Below are 21,224 nucleotides of genomic sequence, written 5' to 3' on the forward strand. Positions count from 1 at the left end.
CTGTCATGTTGTTACAGTACAGTGTAGGACATTGTCTGTCCCGTTGTTACAGTGCAGTGTAGGACATTGTCTGTCCCGTTGTTACAGTACAGTGTAGGACATTGTCCCGTTGTTACAGTACAGTGTAGGACATTGTCTGTCACGTTGTTACAGTTCAGTGTAGGACATTGTCTGTCCCGTTGTACCGTTGTTACAGTGCAGTGTAGGACATTGTCTGTCCGGTTGTTACAGTACAGTGTAGGACATTGTCTGTCCCGTTGTTACAGTACAGTGTAGGACATTGTCTGTCCCATTGTTACAGTACAGTGTAGGACATTGTCTGTCCCGTTGTTACAGTACAGTGTAGGACATTGTCTGTCCCATTGTTACAGTACAGTGTAGGACATTGTCTGTCCCGTTGTTACCTGTACACTGTAGGACATTGTCTGTCCCGTTGTTACCTGTACACTGTAGGACATTGTCTGTCATGTTGTTACAGTACAGTGTAGGACATTGTCTGTCATGTTGTTACAGTACAGTGTAGGACATTGTCTGTCCCGTTGTTACAGTGCAGTGTAGGACATTGTCTGTCCCGTTGTTACAGTACAGTGTAGGACATTGTCTGTCCCGTGGTTAGAGTACAGTGTAAGACATTGTTTGTCCGGTTGTTACATGTACACTGTAGGACATTGTCTGTCCGGTTGTTACCTGTACAGTGTAGGACATTGTCTGTCCCGTTGTTACCTGTAGGACATTGTCTGTCCCGTTGTTACAGTACAGTGTAGGACATTGTCTGTCCGGTTGTTACAGTACAGTGTAGGACATTGTTTGTCCCGTTGTTATCTGTACAGTGTAGGTCATTGTCTGTCCGGTTGTTACAGTACAGTGAAGGACACTGTCTGTCCCGTTGTTACCTGTAAGACATTGTCTGTCCCGTTGTTATAGTACAGTGTAGTACATTGTCTGTCCGGTTGTTACAGTACAGTGTAAGACATTGTCTGTTCCGTTGTTACCTGTACACTGTAGGACATTATCTGTCCGGTTCTTACAGTACAGTGTAGGATATTGTCTGTCCCGTTGTTACAGTACAGTGTAGGACATTGTCTGTCCCGTTGTTACAGAACACTGTAGGACATTGTCTGTCCCGTTGTTACAGTACAGTGTAGGACATTGTCTGTTCCGTTGCTACAGTACAGTGTAAGACATTGTCTGTCCCGTTGTAACAGTACAGTGTAGGACATTGTCTGTTCCGTTGTTACAGTACAGTGTAGGACATTGTCTGTCCGGTTGTTACAGTACAGTGTAAGACATTGTCTGTCCCGTTGCTACAGTACAGTGTAAGACATTGTCTGTCCCGTTGTAACACTACAGTGTAGGACATTGTCTGTCCGGTTGTTACAGTACAGTGAAGGACATTGTCTGTCCGGTTGTTTCAGTACAGTGAAGGACATTGTCTGTTCCGTTGTTACCTGTAAGACATTGTCTGTCCCGTTGTTACAGTACAGTGTAAGACATTGTCTGTCCGGTTGTTACAGTACAGTGTAGGTCATTGTCTGTCCGGTTGTTACAGTACAGTGAAGGACAGTGTCTGTCCCGTTGTTACCTGTAGGACATTGTCTGTCCGTTGTTACAGTACAGTGTAGGACATTGTCTGTCCGGTTGTTACAGTACAGTGTAAGACATTGTCTGTTCCGTTGTTACCTGTACACTGTAGGACATTGTCTGTCCGGTTCTTACAGTACAGTGTAGGACATTGTCTGTCCCGTTGTTACAGTACAGTGTAGGACATTGTCTGTCCCGTTGTTACAGAACACTGTAGGACATTGTCTGTCCCGTTGTTACAGTGCAGTGTAGGACATTGTCTGTTCCGTTGTTACAGTACAGTGTAAGACATTGTCTGTCCCGTTGTTACAGTACAGTGTAGGACATTGTCTGTTCCGTTGTTACAGTACAGTGTAAGACCTTGTCTGTCCCGTTGTTACAGTACAGTGTAAGACATTGTCTGTCCCGTTGTAACAGTACAGTGTAGGACATTGTCTGTTCCGTTGTTACAGTACAGTGTAGGACATTGTCTGTCCGGTTGTTACAGTACAGTGAAGGACATTGTCTGTCCGGTTGTTTCAGTACAGTGAAGGACATTGTCTGTCCCGTTGTTACCTGTAAGACATTGTCTGTCCCGTTGTTACAGTACAGTGTAAGACATTGTCTGTCCGGTTGTTACAGTACAGTGCAGGTCATTGTCTGTCCGGTTGTTACAGTACAGTGAAGGACATTGTTTGTCCGGTTGTTACAGTACAGTGAAGGACATTGTCTGTCCCGTTGTTACCTGTAGGACATTGTCTGTCCCGTTGTTACAGTACAGTGTAGGACATTGTTTGTCCGGTTGTTACAGTACAGTGAAGGACATTGTCTGTCCCGTTGTTACCTGTAGGACATTGTCTGTCCCGTTGTTACAGTACAGTGTAGGACATTGTCTGTCCGGTTGTTACAGTACAGTGAAGGACATTGTCTGTCCGGTTGTTTCAGTACAGTGAAGGACATTGTCTGTCCTGTTGTTACCTGTAAGACATTGTCTGTCCCGTTGTTACAGTACAGTGTAAGACATTGTCTTTCCGGTTGTTACAGTACAGTGTAGGTCATTGTCCGTCCGGTTGTTACAGTACAGTGAAGGACATTGTTTGTCCGGTTGTTACAGTACAGTGAAGGACATTGTCTGTCCCGTTGTTACCTGTAGGACATTGTCTGTCCCGTTGTTACAGTACAGTGTAGGACATTGTCTGTCTTGTTGTTACAGTACGGTGTAAGACATTGTCTGTGCCGTTGTTATCTGTACAGTGTAGGTCATTGTCTAATTTTAGTTTACCTAAGTAAGTATTTTAAAGATTTCCTCACATTGGAAATGATAGCAGGAATGTCTTCTATTTGTACACATTAACGTCACATCAATTATCGTTTTGAGTTTGATGAGTTGATAGAGACATCAGCATACAAGTGAAGTAATTAGCGCTAGGGGTTAATTGATTGTTTCAGGTTTAAAGATCACTTACTCATTTAAGTTTAGGAGTGTGTGTTATAGTACATAGTTAAAGTGATACAAACACCTGTGGCAAAAGAGGTAAACATATTAGCAGATATATTGCAAGTAAGGATTTGCATAATCAGGGTAATCAAGGCGATGTTTATGTGATATTTGCCCAATTTTACACATTTCTAGGTTCAGTTATTGCAATCCATTTTAATGTTTTATGTAGCAACAGTAGCACGTGAACATGGCGTCAAGTGCGACCGAATCATTATCGTGACCCACCCTATCATATAAATAGTTAATACATTTTATACATAATAGTACAGATAAACTGATGTTATGATATAGATACTGATAATAGATTCATGCTACTCAGGTGAAATGTGCTGGTACCAGTAAATTGTTCACTCCGAACATGTGTATGTAATTTATAGCGAATACCGATGTATCGTTTATCATAAATATATACTTGGGTCATACAGTTCATATACGACAAGAGTGTTTAAAGATGAAATCAAGATGACAATCCATGAAGGGATGTCATATTTGATTTGAATTTAATTCCATCCACTTCAAAAAAAATATAACGTATTTGTCAATATGGGTAGATATATCAATACAATGTATGTATGATATCACATATAAATTCTGTTTCCTGCCGTATTCTTGGTAAATACCATGGCAATCAACGCCGATATAAATGCTACTTGATACCTAATAAGACTTATCATTGCTTTACATCTATGTCGTAAAGTACATGTAATTAATTGAAGTAAGATTCAACATAGATACTTAGTAGTGATGTACATCCGACTTGGATTGTTTTTTTTCAATTATGATACGAAATTGTCCATGACCTCTGTCTGTCAGCTGTGTACGGTATAACAGGTGTTTTATTTGTCACACACCTAGAACCACTCAACACGACCCCCGTGTGTCAACTGTGTGTGGTATAACAGGTGTTTTATTTGTCACACACCTAGAACCACTCAACACGACCCCCGTGTGTCAACTGTGTGTAGTATAACAGGTGTTTTATTTGTCACACACCTAAAATCACTCAACACGACCCCCGTGTGTCAACTGTGTGTACTGTGATGAGTGTTTTACTTGTCACACACCACCTAGAAACACTCAACACGACCCCCGTGTGTCAACTGTGTGTAATATGATAGTTATTTTATTTGTCACACACCCTAGAATCACTCAACACGACCCCCGTGTGTCAACTGTGTGTGGTATAACAGGTGTTTTATTTGTCACACACCTAGAACCACTCAACACGACCCCCGTGTGTCAACTGTGTGTGGTATAACAGGTGTTTTATTTGTCACACACCTGTGTCAACACGACCCCCGTGTGTGTGTGTAGTATAACAGGTGTTTTATTTGTCACACACCTAAAATCACTCAACACGACCCCCGTGTGTCAACTGTGTGTGGTATAACAGTTGTTTTATTTGTCACACACCTAAAACCACTCAACACGACCCCCGTGTGTCAACTGTGTGTAGTATAACAGGTGTTTTATTTGTACACACCCTAGAATCACTCAACTTGACCCCCGTGTGTCAGCTATGTATACTATGATGAGTGTTTTCTTTGTCACACACCCGGAATCACTCAATACGACCTCCTTGTGTCCATTGTGTGTGGTATAACAGGTGTTTTTCAAGCCACACACCTACGATTACTCAAAGTGATGACCTCATGTTATCGTCGGTGAGTCAGGACAATCAATGAGGAATAATGTTACAAATTATCCACAACATCAGCTGTTATATTGTTCCTTCTTGTTATTACATGTACATGGGAACGTTTGTAAAATCGTAATGACTGAATGCAGATTGATTTTGTATTGTAAACACCCTGTCACGATTAAAATGATAAGAGATATGGAAATTATTGAATATTGATCCTACCTTTCATATTGGCCTCGTTTTCGTGTTTTTATCACTCACTTATGTAAAAACAAGTTTTGATATTTGTATTACATCTTTATATATTCGCTGTTGAGTCTGTTCACAATCAAAAGGTATGATAAAATACCAGTTCAAAATAGCCATCCCTCAGGTGTCCAGGATACGGACAAGTCCAGAGTAAGTATACTTTAGTGCCAACTGTGTGTAGTATAACAGGTGTTTTATTTGTCACACACCTAAAATATGAATGAATATTGATCCTACCTTTGATATAGGTCTCGTTTTCGTGTTTTTATCACTCACCTATGTAAAAATAAGTTGTATTACAAATACAGTTGAGGAGTTTCTGTTAGTTTTGGGATGTACACGTATATTTGATATGATGTATACAGATCTAAGTTTTAAGTTGATATCACAAACAATTTAATCTTTCTTTTTCTCTTAACATGTATTTCACCTGGAAGGTGTATAAAAGAATACATTCTCCTTACCATTTCTTTTATACTGATCTATGCTACAACATCGTACCGACACAGGGCGCTGCTACATCACTCTGTGCATACACACACAAGGGTGTAGCATTAATTCCGAAAATGTATTCCGCGTATCCAGGACGGAAAGAATGTGTGTGTACCACGTGAAACTTTGGCGATAGAACGCAGCATGTCATTTTCCTCGCCATTACTTCACTGGATCACGTCATCAAAGCACAAATAGATATTTTGTTATTTTATATAATAAGCAGGACAAAGTGATTCTGTTTCTCCATTTGTATATTATACCACTTCTTGATTGAAATATTTTATTCCGAAAGATTCGAACATGTCGTATCTCTGTTGTGTATCAAGACAGCATGCCAAAGAACGTGATGAACAACATGTTCCAGAAAAGTAAGCAATACATCTCAGAAATTACAAACAAGCAGGCAGATTTGTGTAAAATTATCGAGTGACAATCAAGCAGTTTTTATTTCTCTGGCCACGGACTATGCTGTGCTTTAGTTTTTGCCCTTAGCATAAAACAACTGTCAATATTTATACAAAAACCGCTGTTAAGACCTAAAATCGATGTCTGTTGCATTTCCTAACAGGTTCGTATCGTGTAATCTCTAGTACAAATGAATAAATGATAGGACATACTCAAGATCAGAAAATGTTCTTTAGATAAACAGGTTAAAACACAACACAATGGTCTGCCCACAATTAGCTTTTCAACAGCTTAATTGCATGTATGTGACCATAGAAAATGTTCATTTTATGCACAAAACACCAACCACTCCCATGTGATGTAATTGTTTACATGAATGGAGATTAAATGCAAAACCTTCAACAGATGCCGGACCACGACGTCCGGGGTTGGTTTGACAGCGGTTGAAAATGTACAAGATTCACACACTTCAAAAGCTGTAATTAACTATAGAATTATCGAGTCCCTTGAAATGTTGATCCATACGGTAGGGGTCCAGAACCTTTTATAATTCAAATTATTGATTAACTATAGAACTTTTCTGTAGACAGACAGATATCTTTACAAATAAGTCAGCTTGATACGATAGGTGTCTTTTGTTCAAGCATGCTCCACAAATGATGACTGATTCCAGCAAAAGATAAATTATATACATATATTTTGAATCATTTGACGCAAGCATTAAACTTAAGGTGAGTATTATAACGCAATCGTGCACGTGACTATTTCTCACGCATGCACGTCCATTGTGTATCCAAAAGAGATCGATCGAAGTGATTTTCAGTGACAGGTTGCTGGTTCGCCATCATCAGTGAAGTAAAAACCTATTAATTTTGCTGCTATTAAGGGCTTTGTTTGAATCCAGCTGACTCATTCGGTATAGCTGTTAGCCTGGTGTCCAGATGTGTGACTAGACTTAAACTTCGGACCAACAGCGAAGAGCAGCGTGGATACACAGATCAAACAAACATATCAAATATGTATGGACGAGGATGCAAAGTGGTATTCCTGGTGTGATACTAATCAAACAACACCGATACAAGTGGATCAAGTGAATATATTTGTGTGCTTTTAGCTACGGGCTAGCAGACGAAAAGGTTTTTGTTAAGCTTGTAATACGCGTAAAACCTTGGTGTAATAGCGGGTATTTAAAGAGGATATCTGTTATGCTTCCGATGGGATATATCTAATAGAGGTCAGTATATATATCACCTTAATGTCGTTTTTAATGCGTAGGGAACTACCGTATGGACTCGCGGACACTATAGCGCAGAATATTATATCAGTAACACGGAGATTTAAGGAAACTCTTTCACTGTCGTCATTTGAAATGATTATGATCGACAGACTGAACCAGGAACTTATGAAATGTTAATGTTAATGGTAATTTGTATATAATTTAATAGAGCATTGTTTTATATAAGGACTTATAAAATAGGATATATAATAAATTCTTACCTTTTATATCATTATATAAATATCTACTTTTTGTATATTTCACTATGTGGCTTTTAAGTTAGAATGTTGGCGTAAATATATCTTGATCAGTGTCTTCTGCATTCATAAATTCATTCTGCTATCAAAAGATGAAATATTGTGATCTTCTCATCCAGACACTACTGAGAAGGTCGGCATACATGCAGTTCGTCCCTACGGAGTATCATCTCGCCGAAAACCATTCCGTCTCCAAAGGAAAACCATAGATATTCTCGCACCATTTCCTTCAAATGAAAATGCAATTTATTATTCCCTGCCAATTAACAGAATAGCTAGTAGCAAGATTTGGGATTTTCTATCGGTTTACACATCTTCGTAATACATGCACGTAGGCCATTAATTTTAATTTACTTTCTATAGCGAGAGGTGATATTTGCACAGAAACGATACACTATGGAATGTCAGTGGATGTTGCTATGTTGGAACTGTAACGGACATTAGTGACGTGCTTTTAACACCGAGCTATAAACATGTTTCCGTAGTACAAAAGTGTGTGGCGAGGAAGGTAGAACTCCCAATGTACTGTCTTGATCACATAAAAAGGCATTTCGATAATACAAATGACGCCAATGTGGATCTTCGCACGGCTCTATACTGAAAACAGTTGGAATGATTGGATGGTATCTGACACATTGAAATTAGGTCACACATCTAATGGACTTTCTCATAAATGTCAGACATTTAAGTAGACGAAACAAGTTACTTTATTGCAAATGAAATAAGGTAAAAAGTGTGTCCACATCGGTCAATGATATATATGTATCTATACTGTTTCTATAAACAAACTCCCTGTAACATGTCACTAGATTCTTTTGGTGTAGGATTTGCTAGACAAAAAATCTCTTATGTATCAAAGTTCTGTTAATTACTGTTTTATTCCCCGGAGCCTGATCCTGATTATTTCTGATTGTATCTGTCACAATAAAATAAAGCGTCACTTACTCCGCCACGACTAATCCATTTTTCACTCTACGCAGCTATTGTTTCACGTTTGAGATTTAGTCAAAGTTTAATATTCAGAATTTTTAACATCAGTCCCTTTACACTTAACAAGTTAAATGGGTTATACCATCTCCCTTTTTTCAAGTGCAATATCAACCTCACTGTCTGGTGTTGTCTGTACAGTTGTATGTTCTCTGTATAGTGTCTGGTGCTGTCTGTACTGTTGTATGTTCTCTGTATAGTGTCTGGTGTTATCTGTTCTGTTGTATGTTCTCTTTATAGTGTCTTGTGTTGTCTGTACTGTTGTATGTTCTCTTTATAGTGTCCGGTGTTGTCTGTACTGTTGTATGTACTCTTTATAGTGTCTGGTGTTGTCTGTACTGTTGTATGTTCTCTGTATAGTGTCTGGTGTTGTCTGTACTGTTGTATGTTCTCTGTATAGTGTGTGGTGTTGTCTGTACTGTTGTATGTACTCTGTATAGTGTGTGGTGTTGTCTGTACTGTTGTATGTTCTCTGTATAGTGTGTGGTGTTGTCTGTACTGTTGTATGTTCTCTTTATAGTGTCTGGTGTTGTCTGTTCTGTTGTATGTTCTCTTTATAGTGTCTGGTGTTGTCTGTACTGTTGTATGTTCTCTGTATAGTGTGTGGTGTTGTCTGTACTGTTGTATTTTGTCTGTATAGTGTCTGGTGTTGTCTGTACTGTTGTATGTTCTCTGTATAGTGTATGGTGTTGTCTGTATTGTTGTATGTTCTCTGTATAGTGTCTGGTGTTGTCTGTACTGTTGTATGTTCTCTGTATAGTGTCTGGTGTTGTCTGTATTGTTGTATGTTCTCTGTACAGTGTCTGGTGTTGTCTGTATTGTTGTATGTTCTCTGTATAGTGTCTGGTGTTGTCTGTATTGTTGTATGTTCTCTGTATAGTGTCTGGTGTTATCTGTTCTGTTGTATGTTCTCTGTATAGTGTCTGGTGTTATCTGTTCTGTTGTATGTTCTCTGTATAGTGTCTGGTGTTATCTGTTCTGTTGTATGTTCTCTGTGTAGTGTCTGGTGTTGTCTGTATTGTTGTATGTTCTCTGTATAGTGTGTGGTGTTGTCTGTATTGTTGTATGTTGTCTGTATAGTGTCTGGTGTTGCTTGTACTGTTGTATGTTCTCTGTATAGTGTGTGGTGTTGTCTGTACTGTTGTATGTTTTCTGTATAGTGTCTGGTGTTGTCTGTACTGTTGTATGTTCTCTGTATAGTGTGTGGTGTTGTCTGTACTGTTGTATGTTCTCTGTATAGTGTCTGGTGTTGTCTGTTCTGTGGTATGTTCTCTGTATAGTGTGTGGTGTTGTCTGTACAGTTGTATGTACTCTGTACAGTGTCTGGTGTTGTCTGTACTGTTGTATGTTCTTTGTATAGTGTCTGGTGTTGTCTGTACTGTTGTATGTTCTCTGTATAGTGTCTGGTGTTGCTTGTACTGTTGTATGTTCTTTGTATAGTGTGTGGTGTTGTCTGTACTGTTGTATGTACTCTGTACAGTGTCTGGTGTTGTCTGTACTGTTGTATGTTCTCTGTATAGTGTCTGGTGTTGTCTGTACTGTTGTATGTTCTTTGTATAGTGTCTGGTGTTATCTGTACTGTTGTATGTTCTCAGTATAGTGTCTGGTGTTGTCTGTATTGTTGTATGTTCTCTGTATAGTGTCTGGTGTTATCTGGTCTGTTGTATGTTCTCTGTGTAGTGTCTGATATTGTCTGTACTGTTGTCTGTTCTCTGTATAGTGTATGGTGTTGTCTGTACTGTTGTATGTTCTCTGTATAGTGTCTGATATTGTCTGTACTATTGTATGTTCTTTGTATAGTGTCTGGTGTTATCTGTACTGTTGTATGTTCTCTGTATAGTGTCTGGTGTTGTCTGCACTGTTGTATGTTCTCTGTGTAGTGTCTGATATTGTCTGTACTGTTGTCTGTTCTCTGTATAGTGTATGGTGTTGTCTGTACTGTTGTATGTACTCTGTTCAGTGTCTGGTGTTGTCTGTACTGTTGTATGTACTCTGTATAGTGTCTGGTGTTGTCTGTACTGTTGTATGTTCTCTGTATAGTGTCTGGTGTTGTCTGTACTGTTGTATGTTCTCTGTATAGTGTCTGATATTGTCTGTACTGTTGTATATACTCAATAGTAAACATTTAATTTTCATATATTAAATCGATTATGTTAATTAATATCATTGGCTGAATTTATTACAAATATTAATGGGATAATACACAATACTAATATCCATTCAATATGATATATTATCACCTGACGTGTTATATCAGTCCAACCATTTGTCATTATTGCTACCCATTGGTATAAAGGTATTATTTAAAGGGCATTGGTAATGAGAAGTATCCTTGCCATTGTGTAGTGTTGAAATGACAATACTCGTTTAGATGATTTGAAGGTCCTGTGCTAAGGTTCCGTGACAAAAAGAGCGACGTATCCACCTTGTTTCCTCCCTCTCATTTATCCGTCTGAGAGTTTCGTGAAACCGCGTGATTGACTTGTGGTAACAAAATTGCCGAGGCGACACAATGAGCACTTCGCCAATGTCTTAATCATAGTTATCCACGCAAACTAACGTCATATGTCTTAATAACAACACAAAGTGAGAGGTAGGATTGGTAATTATAGATCACCCCCTCATGTTTGACTGACACATCGAATTTCTAAAATCTTAAAATTGGAATATTTAACGGTCATCGTTCTGATATCATTGAGAAATATTCTTTTTCTGGGTTCGATTAGAGTCTGGACGTGTTTGTGTTCGTTAGTATGAATATCTGGTGTTTCTTGCTCGCTAGCATACCTATTGATGCCGATGTTGGTTATTTAAATCAATTTGGGAATATGACAATACGTATTTGGATTGATATTTGCATTGCTGGTGACGTCGACGAGCAATAGACGTTTACCCTTCCGGAACGCTTGCTCTTATTCTTACGTAATATTTTGATGAGTCTCGGAGTAAATCCTTCTGACAGTCATATTTTACTCTATTTTTATCAAATCTGTGTTTGAGTATTTGTGTCGTCAACTTGCCAGCATTTATGTTATTGTCGTTAAATTCACTACTCACCGTTGAGACAATATATTAATAAATGTGATAGGAATAACTTTAAACGCACTTTTTAATTGTGCATCTGTTGCGATGGTAAACAAAGTGCGCCCAATTTTGACAAAACAATAAATCTTACCTGTAAAACAATTGGTGACTCAATTAGTTTCCATATTCAGTGTATTTATGTTTCCTTATTAGTTCTGATATTATACTCGAATCCTGTAGCTGTGAAAAGTTATCACAACTCATTGGGGATCCTTAATATTCTAATACGCGTATCAAATATCCACTTTTTTTTTTTTTTTTTTTTTTGGGGGGGGGGGGGGGGGGGGGGTCCATTCTGCGCGCATGTTATGTTTAATGGTCGTTTACGATGATCTACGGTCACAGTAAGGTCACATGGGATTTGCAGTAATATTGTCTCTCCTCGCTCTGTGATAGTACATCTGTATGCGAGTCATCATGATGGTGAATGTGATTATTCTGTGATGCAATGAAGCCCTACTAATGCTTTCGGAGTTGTAGAGTTTGATAGTGTTACGTTGTATAGACAGTAGTTACACTATGTAAGGTATTGTAATATCACCTAAGCCCCTTTGGGGCCTGGGACGAGACAGCCAAGCGCGACTTCAGATTGGACCGATTTTCCCGTCCCACGCCCGGTGTGTGTCTTGTGATGTCCTTTTACTGTTATCTATCTGTTGACAAGAAAACCAAATCAATCTACTTTATTTATGCGTGACACACATATCATTCTAATAAAGCAGGAATTCAATTGATCCGGTTTAAAGTCTGTAGTGTGTGGCCGGTCAAGATCCTTTAAACACCACTCCCTTCGGCCTACAGGAGTATGTTGGGCGAAGACATTCGTCATATCTGTTCATGTTTCGTGGTAAATTAGATTTATTTAAATCACACCTTCACACAGAAAATCAACTCATGAATTTGATGATTTAATCTCATGTTTTAATTATCTTGATCAAGTCGATACCCTAAAACATATTCATGACTTGGACAGTCCAAGCTGAGCATGCATGTTTCCGCTAGGGTGTGTCTTGTTTGATAACATCAATGAGCGCCTCACTTGTCCCCGCGTTTACAAATTCAGCCGTAAAACATGTGTTTGTGATGGCGTGATTTGATATAACGGTTTATTCTAATAAACTTCAGTCATTAAGCTCGATGTCCCGTTGACAGACCGAAGTGGTTAAAGGCTTACACTGATCAGCGAGATAGAAATCTGAACTACCCTGACCTCCTCGTCCTTATGATGTTTTTGACTTCTGCTGAGGGTTATCTGATAACATTTATCTCTCGTAGGCGATACTCTTCAATGTGGAGTGTCTTAAGTCCGCTGTAATCAATGGTCAAAGACTGTGTTATAAAGAACGGGTCAAGTAATTTGTAACTATACTGAAGAAGATATCCAGTAGGTGTTAGAAAACAAACTAAATGAAATTTTGTACAAGTTTATCTTTATTTTTAATACGAACAAACAACAACAAAACATGTAATGGCAAATTCAAAGCCGATTCGCTCACATTCCCTAAACTACCTCTGCATAGGTTTCAACCGGACTAAATGGAACATATAAAGTATAGACGTTTGATATATCAATTCCCTTTCTTTGGATCTTAACTCTAAAATTACACCTTTTCATATTTATAATTTAATTCAATATGTCATGGTAATGGCCTGTTCGAGCTCTTATAGGCACCAGCAGCTCCTATACAAATATTTTTTATATACATGTAGATGTTTTTATTCTTCTAATTTATTTTAAGATTTAGTGCTAATCCATTGTTTATCGGGCTTGTAATTTTTTGCCTCGTGTGTGTGGAGTTGTCTTCCCGCAATCCGTACCCGCCACTCCCTACTCCATTTACGTGTTATTAATTAGCATATTAATCATAGTAGGTTCCTATTTGTCTCCAAATATTTTATAGGTATACAACAATTAACTTTTGTTTGGTCATGAATAAAAAAAATATATCACCGTATTCAAATCTATGTACACCCCATAGGAGTAATAAACATTCTTTATTACACTAATACATTTATGCATGTGTTCCGTCCGCGCCAGAAGCTTTGGTACGGTGACTGGCCAGGGATAGCAAGCAATAATTCTGGTGTATGTTTATTCAATGTTTCTTCCAATTGAAACATTTAATAATGTTTGGTCACAAATTATTCATTGAGTGGTATCGTCCCCCACTCCTGTTCACATCAGTCAAGCTGTCAAATCTAGGAAGGCCCCGGTTGTAGTCATTCATACCTACTCGGGCGTACTGGCCTTGCTGGTTTACTTTAATATCTGATATAGTCGGTATTTCACGAAGCAAAACCAGTATACGTTTATAGCGTTTTATGATTCCCGCTTACATAGGGCAGGGCCTAACTTTCTTTTTCTATTACATTGTGCCGTTAGCGCTAAATCCCACTGGGTTTATTAGAAACGTTTTTCTGCTTTTTATTTCCAGTGTGCTTTGTGTCATCCGCCTATGAGAAAGTTCTGCTACGAAGCCCTGTTTGCTTCAGAGCTCGTCAGTCAGTCGACGAGACTACACGGATGCTGAAGTCTACTAAAAGTAACCAGTAAGTTCCTGTGGAATTTAGAGGAAAAAAGAGATATCATATTCATGCAGTTGGAAAGAGATAAATACCTGGCGTGATAATGTATGTGTGATCTCATTCATCCTACAACAGTGTCATTTACTACTGAGAGAAGCGAAGTTTTATTAATAAGTCTATAGCGATCCAGCGTGTGGTGTCTCCGCGCTCTACAGTGAGGCGGAGTGTTGAGAGCCGAGTATCATTGGATCAATATACAGGAATAATAGTTTCTTTGCCAAGCTAAGGTGAGCCCGATGGAAAACGCTTTCATTTGGATTACACTGTCGACAATACCTAATACCTATTATTCAATAAACAACTCTAGCTAAATGTGCTCATATGGAGAACGTTTGTTTCAAAGCTTTCAATGGTTTCGTAAATCGGAAACATGGAATTACACAGACTTCTCTGTAGATACTATATTCTATTCTTCTGGATTATTCTCGACTGCTCACTTTCAATAGGTAAGTGCGATTTTTTTATTTACACTTTGATAATACACGTGTTCTTACGTAACTCTCCGTCTACATACATCTGCTGTGCAGGACGTACTTTAAGCTTTTTTGCTGCTATACAACATCGTACAAAATATTTACATAAAATAATTTCATAAGCCATTCATGTCACTTGTTACCAAATATGTGTTTCTTTTTATCGCAATTTTTACCAAGAAGAATTCTGAAGTTTTGACTTTGCATCATGTGATGAAAATAAAATGATATTTAGAATGGAAGGTTAAAGAAATAAGCTGAAAACTAAACTCGAGTACAATTAGGAATAACATGTACAATAACATTAATTAATGCTCACTCACTCATTCACTTCTCAGGGAGATTAACACGATCATTGTAAGCCTTAATATCCACTGTAATATTTAACGATGGTATATTTCTATTTCTAAATCCGAAAACAATGTATTCTATTGATCCTGTTAATTAAACAATAAGTCACGGTTTCCATTTTACTCTGTGGATTGATATGTATTTTTTTCTCTGCGTAAACGATTAAGGAGTTAAAAGGATGAGATTAATTTATTTAAAAGCCGTATTATGTAATAACTCCACTTAATGAATATCTCAAACAAAATACTTTTGTAAAATACACAGGATAAAAAGTGTTTTTAATATCGCATTGACATGTAAACATGATATATTGTATTAGTATCATTATGGTGTTCAGTCAACCTTTTAACATACTGAGCGTAAGAAAAAGGATTTTTATCAATGAAACGAGTGCTTCTGTTGGTGCGGTGTTTTGGACTAAACAAACGTAATTGGTGTCCTCAACATCAGTAGGTAATGGATTCGTCATTACAGTTGATGCCAAGCCTATAAAAGGATTAGTGATTATGTTATCTGTGTAGGGAAAACCTTTACTGGCGATCAGTCCATAAACGTACGTCAGTATATCGGAGTGCGATGAAATTAAACTGAAACATATATAAGTACCTACACGATTTTTAATGTATATTTTCTTTTACAAAATTATGTCTGTATAGTCAGGTATTTGAAAATAATATAAATACTTCAGATGTTAGACCTGTACAATATACGTTTGTAAACTAAAATGTATGTATGCACTCTAAACAAGCATTGCTGCGCAGTTATACGAGAGGTACAATTATCATGACAGATAATAAATTATATTAAATTTCTAACCGCAGTTTCACATTAAAAAACCGCGACTTTCATATTCACTTCTCGTTGTTTGATAATTCGTTATTACATTTGTAATAATAACAACATTCTATTTGTCATCAACATTTTTATACTTCAGTCTTTCGTCATTATCATCATAGAAACACCATACACGTAGTGAATTTTACAAGTAATGCATGCAATATTTCTTCTTAATGCAGGTTTAAGCCGAAAAAAAGCGTCGTTCAAAAAAGGTAAATCCAAAATGCATGATATATAATTTTGCCCCGAAATTTAGATGTATATATAGATAAAGAAACAGATGTGATGGTGATTCGCTTTGTTTAATTATCCCGTCTGCTTTTTGGTATCAGATTGTATCATCGCCTATACACAACATGCATGAACCTACACAAGACAAACTTCATTCTGTTACAACATTTGACTGTTTTATCATGTTCTACATGTAAATCTTGTTTTCGTTGTTAAACGTACCGTATAATTTGATACGCCAATTCTCCTAAGTGTTTCATATGCTTCCTTGTCACAAAACTGGAAGTAATTAATCACAGAAAAGTAACAGACAAAAACGTACTGTGAATTCAACTTGTATTTCAAATAGTTTATCAGCTGTAAGACCCAGTTTATATTAGATTTCTGTATATATCAATACTGCCTACTTGTATAGCTGTATGTCATGCCTGTTGTTTCATTAGACAAACATGTCATCAATATATTCCTCGTCCTAACTTCCTGTAACAACACTTCCGACATTCAGCATGAAATTTTGGTTCCAAATCTGCTCAATCACTCCTGTCGATATTTACAATTCGTATTGACTTCTTTAATGCCTTTGTGATAATAGATTTATTAGTGATAATTTCCGTTTAGTTTGCAGTATGTGGCTGTTCAGTGTTGGTATATTAGTATACATGATTACCTTAAGGGCTTTTAACTGAACTCGCAACCAGATGATAACTATAACACTCTTCGTGTTATAAAATACTACTCAGCCTTTTTTGAATACTTTTCTGACATTTTCTTGGGCAACCATTAATAGTAGCAGTATGTCTAACATACAGATTTCCCGTATAATCAAGATCTCTGAACGTGTTCTACACTTGTCAGGTCTTAGCCACTTTGCTCCACCTTTCTACGAGCTTCTAACCAGACTACTACTTTTGAGGTGTCAGTTTTGGAAGGGGCTTTTTACAAGTTGGTTCGGTAGGCTTTATATACAGCTAATAGCTGTATATGATGTCACTGCTCTGTATGGAAGGGGGACTACACATTCACATATAAATGAACATATGTAGGGGAAGATATGTTTCGCTGTTGTTCATTGTAACATTTAATAGTCACCATTGTGAAATCATAAAGACTTTATTTTTAATATATATATATAAAAATCAATCACTGTAAGTATAAAATATTATTATTTCATTAAATATATATATACATGTATATCACCCCGTCACCGTGGCTAGGTAAGAAGGGACTGAACTCAGACCGGGTAGACTTAGACAGGAAAGTCATTAGCACACATATAGTAGGTTATATATTTCACATTATGTCCCGTATTGATCAGCATTCGAAAAAATATTTCACATAAATGTGTCACATTCCCAGTGGTATTAAATAGGAATTAAAGGCCTACGGATAATGATATTCAGAAGCTTATCAATATTAATTCCATATTTGGAACGGACCAGTGTGTTACATCGTCACAGTTGTGTTATTGTATATGAATATCAACGAGAAACGGACTATAGGAGGACGTACATATCGTTCAATATCGTGTACGAGAGCATATTTCTTGTCTTAAAGAAAATTATCGAGATGTATATAATTTTCACTTCAAATAAATGTATATTTATAAAACTGAAAAAATAGAATCCATTTATCAGTAAAGGGTTGTGTTAAAAAACCTGGTTTATTTGAATCAAAGCACATATGTGGCGATCGCCTGTTATAACAATATGTTTTATTTCTAAATCATCAGCATACATATCAAACTGTATCAGACAATATGTTGCCTGTGGTAACTCGTTGATGTCTTCTTATTGATTTTACTTAAGAGTATTTGTTTTTAGAATGCTGATGAAACATATTGATTCGCACGTGAAATGTAAATACCTCTTAATAAGGTGTTTCGTTGTACTAATCGTAGTATCTAATAATATATACATATATCTAGTATTTCTAACATTGTTAATGGTGAAATCCATGACGGTACTAGATGTAAATCGGATATATATATACTAAAAATCTCCCTGTACTGATGGATATTGATGAACATTTGTACTTATAAAACCACAATACATCTTAAGTTGAGCTTTTTGTAATCATGTTTAAAAACAAAAACATAAATCTACATACGTGAACGGAGAATTAAGTCGGAGTGAAGATACATATGCACCATACATATAATCATATATATTTTTATTATACTATATATAATATTCCACAACGATTTATCTACTACACGTCCTTTTTTAGGAATATAATTCTAAACACAATTCTCTACTTTCATTTATGTTTATATTATTCCACTGTAATTTATATATCATACTTACTATTATATATATATACATATCATACTTACTATTATACATATCATACTTACTATTATACATATCATACTTACCGTTATATATATCATACTTACTATTATACATATCACACTTACTATTATATATATCATACTTACTATTATACATATCATACTTACCGTTATATATATCATACTTATTATTATATATCATACTTACTATTATACATATCATACTTACTATTATACATATCATACTTACCGTTATATATATCATACTTACTATTATACATATCATACTTACTATTATACATATCATACTTACTATTATATATCATACTTACGTTATATATATCATACTTACTGTTATACATATCATACTTACTATTATACATATCATACTTACTGTTATATATATCATACTTACTGTTATACATATCATACTTACTGTTATATATATCATACTTTATACATATCATACTTACCGTTATATATATCATACTTACCATTATACATATCATACTTACCATTATACATATCATACTTACTATGATACATATCATACTTACTATTATACATATCATACTTATTATTATACATATCATATACTGTTATACATATATTCTTACTGTTATACATATCATACTTACCATTATACATATCATACTTACTGTTATATATATTATATACTGTTATACATATCATACTTACTGTTATACATATCATTCTTACTGTTATACATATCATACTTACCATTATACATATCATACTTATTATTATACATATCATACTTACCATTATACATATCATACTTACCATTATACATATCATACTTACTATTATACATATCATACTTACCGTTATATATATCATACTTACTATTATACATATCACACTTACTATTATACATATCATACTTACTATTATACATATCATACTTACTGTTATATATATCATACTTACTGTTATACATATCATACTTACTGTTATATATATCATACTTACTATTATACATATCATACTTATTATACATATCATACTTACTATTATACATATCATACTTACCATTATACATATCATACTTACTATTATACATATCATACTTACCATTATACATATCATACTTATTATTATACATATCATACTTACTGTTATACATATCATACTTACTGTTATATATATCATACTTACCATTATATATATCATACTTACTATTATACATATCATACTTACCATTATACATATCATACTTATTATTATACATATCATACTTACTGTTATATATATCATTCTTACTGTTATACATATCATACTTACTGTTATATATATCATACTTACTATTATACATATCATACTTACCGTTATATATATCATACTTACTATTATATATATCATACTTATTATTATACATATCATACTTACCATTATACATATCATACTTACTATTATACATATCATACTTACATTATACATATCATACTTACTATTATATATATCATACTTACTATTATACATATCATACTTACCGTTATATATATCATACTTACTGTTATACATATCATACTTACTATTATATATATATCATTATACATATCATACTTATTATTATACATATCATACTTACATTATACATATCATACTTACTATTATACATATCATACTTACTATTATACATATCATACTTACTATTATACATATCATATACTATTATATATATCATACTTACTGTTATATATCATACTACTATATATATACATATCATACTTACTATTATACATATCATACTTACTGTTATACATATCATACTTACTATTATATATATCATACTTACTATTATACATATCATACTTACTATTATACATATCATACTTACTGTTATACATACCATACTTACTATTATATATATCATACTTACTATTATACATATCATACTTACCATTATACATATCATACTTACTATTATACATATCATACTTACTGTTATACATATCATACTTACTATTATATATATCATACTTACTATTATACATATCATACTTACCATTATACATATCATACTTACTTTATACATATACTGTTATACATATCATACTTACTGTTATACATACCATACTTACTATTATATATATCATACTTACTATTATACATATCATACTTACTATTATACATATCATACTTACTGTTATACATATCATACTTACTATTATACATATCATACTTACTATTATACATATCATACTTACTGTTATACATATCATACTTACTGTTATATATATCATACTTACTATTATACATATCATACTTACTATTATATATATCATACTTACTGTTATATATGATACTTATTATTATACAATTATACCGATATTATTCCACATTTATTTATACATCAATATTTTATATTCAGTATTGAAAATGTATATACCATACTCTCATTTTACTATTATATAAATTTGTATTGATAATATATAAATGATATTCTACAAAATCTATATACCACACTTACGACCATATACGATGTTCATTACTGTTGATAATATTCCACAGTAACATGATAATAGACTTGATTGTATTGTGTACATTTCCTAAAAGAGCAATCTAACAGCATGAAATATGAATACTTCTAAAACGACATCTCATGTCATTTCTATAAATGAGCAAAACTTTGCATATTTGCATTGCAAAATTTCACTGTAAATTGATTAAACCGAATTTCCTTCGTTTTTTCCAATTCCGTTGGCTACTTGCAATGAAGTCCATTAATCACCGGCCCGAGTAACCGACAGCGTCACTCTATTTCTCTGACATATGACACCAGTGAAACAAGGATATCACAAAAATGACATGTGTGATGTATGTGCTTTCCCTTTCCATTTTTTTGAAATAATTGATTCTTGAGCTAAAACTATTTTGTGTTTAACTGTCAACGAGACAATGATTAGAACCCAGATAGAAAGCCTATCGGTTTGCTTACACCAGTCTAATACGGAGAAAATTGTAATTACCATGTTA

The 21,224-nt window shown here is 35.0% G+C and overlaps 1 protein-coding gene across 5 annotated transcripts in view; it reads left to right on the top strand.

The window, feature by feature from the left end:
* The first annotated feature begins 7,048 nt into the window (after positions 1-7,048).
* Positions 7,049-21,224, top strand: part of LOC132559929 (fibroblast growth factor receptor-like 1) — a 91,423-nt gene continuing 77,247 nt past the window's right edge. For 4 of the 5 annotated variants that reach the window (XM_060224561.1, XM_060224563.1, XM_060224564.1 and 1 more), the window contains exons 1-2: positions 13,741-14,488; positions 15,883-15,915. In XM_060224561.1, the coding sequence (XP_060080544.1) occupies positions 14,413-14,488; positions 15,883-15,915 (109 nt within the window). In that variant the 5' untranslated portion in view covers positions 13,741-14,412. Of the gene's footprint in view, positions 7,087-13,740; positions 14,489-15,882; positions 15,916-21,224 lie in introns of those variants that run through there. The other variant, XM_060224562.1, reaches the window with a different exon arrangement.

Source organism: Ylistrum balloti, unplaced genomic scaffold (genome assembly GCF_031769215.1).
Source record: "Ylistrum balloti isolate Yb309-2 unplaced genomic scaffold, AGI_CSIRO_Ybal_v1 Utg370998, whole genome shotgun sequence".
NCBI lineage: Eukaryota > Metazoa > Mollusca > Bivalvia > Pectinida > Pectinidae > Ylistrum > Ylistrum balloti.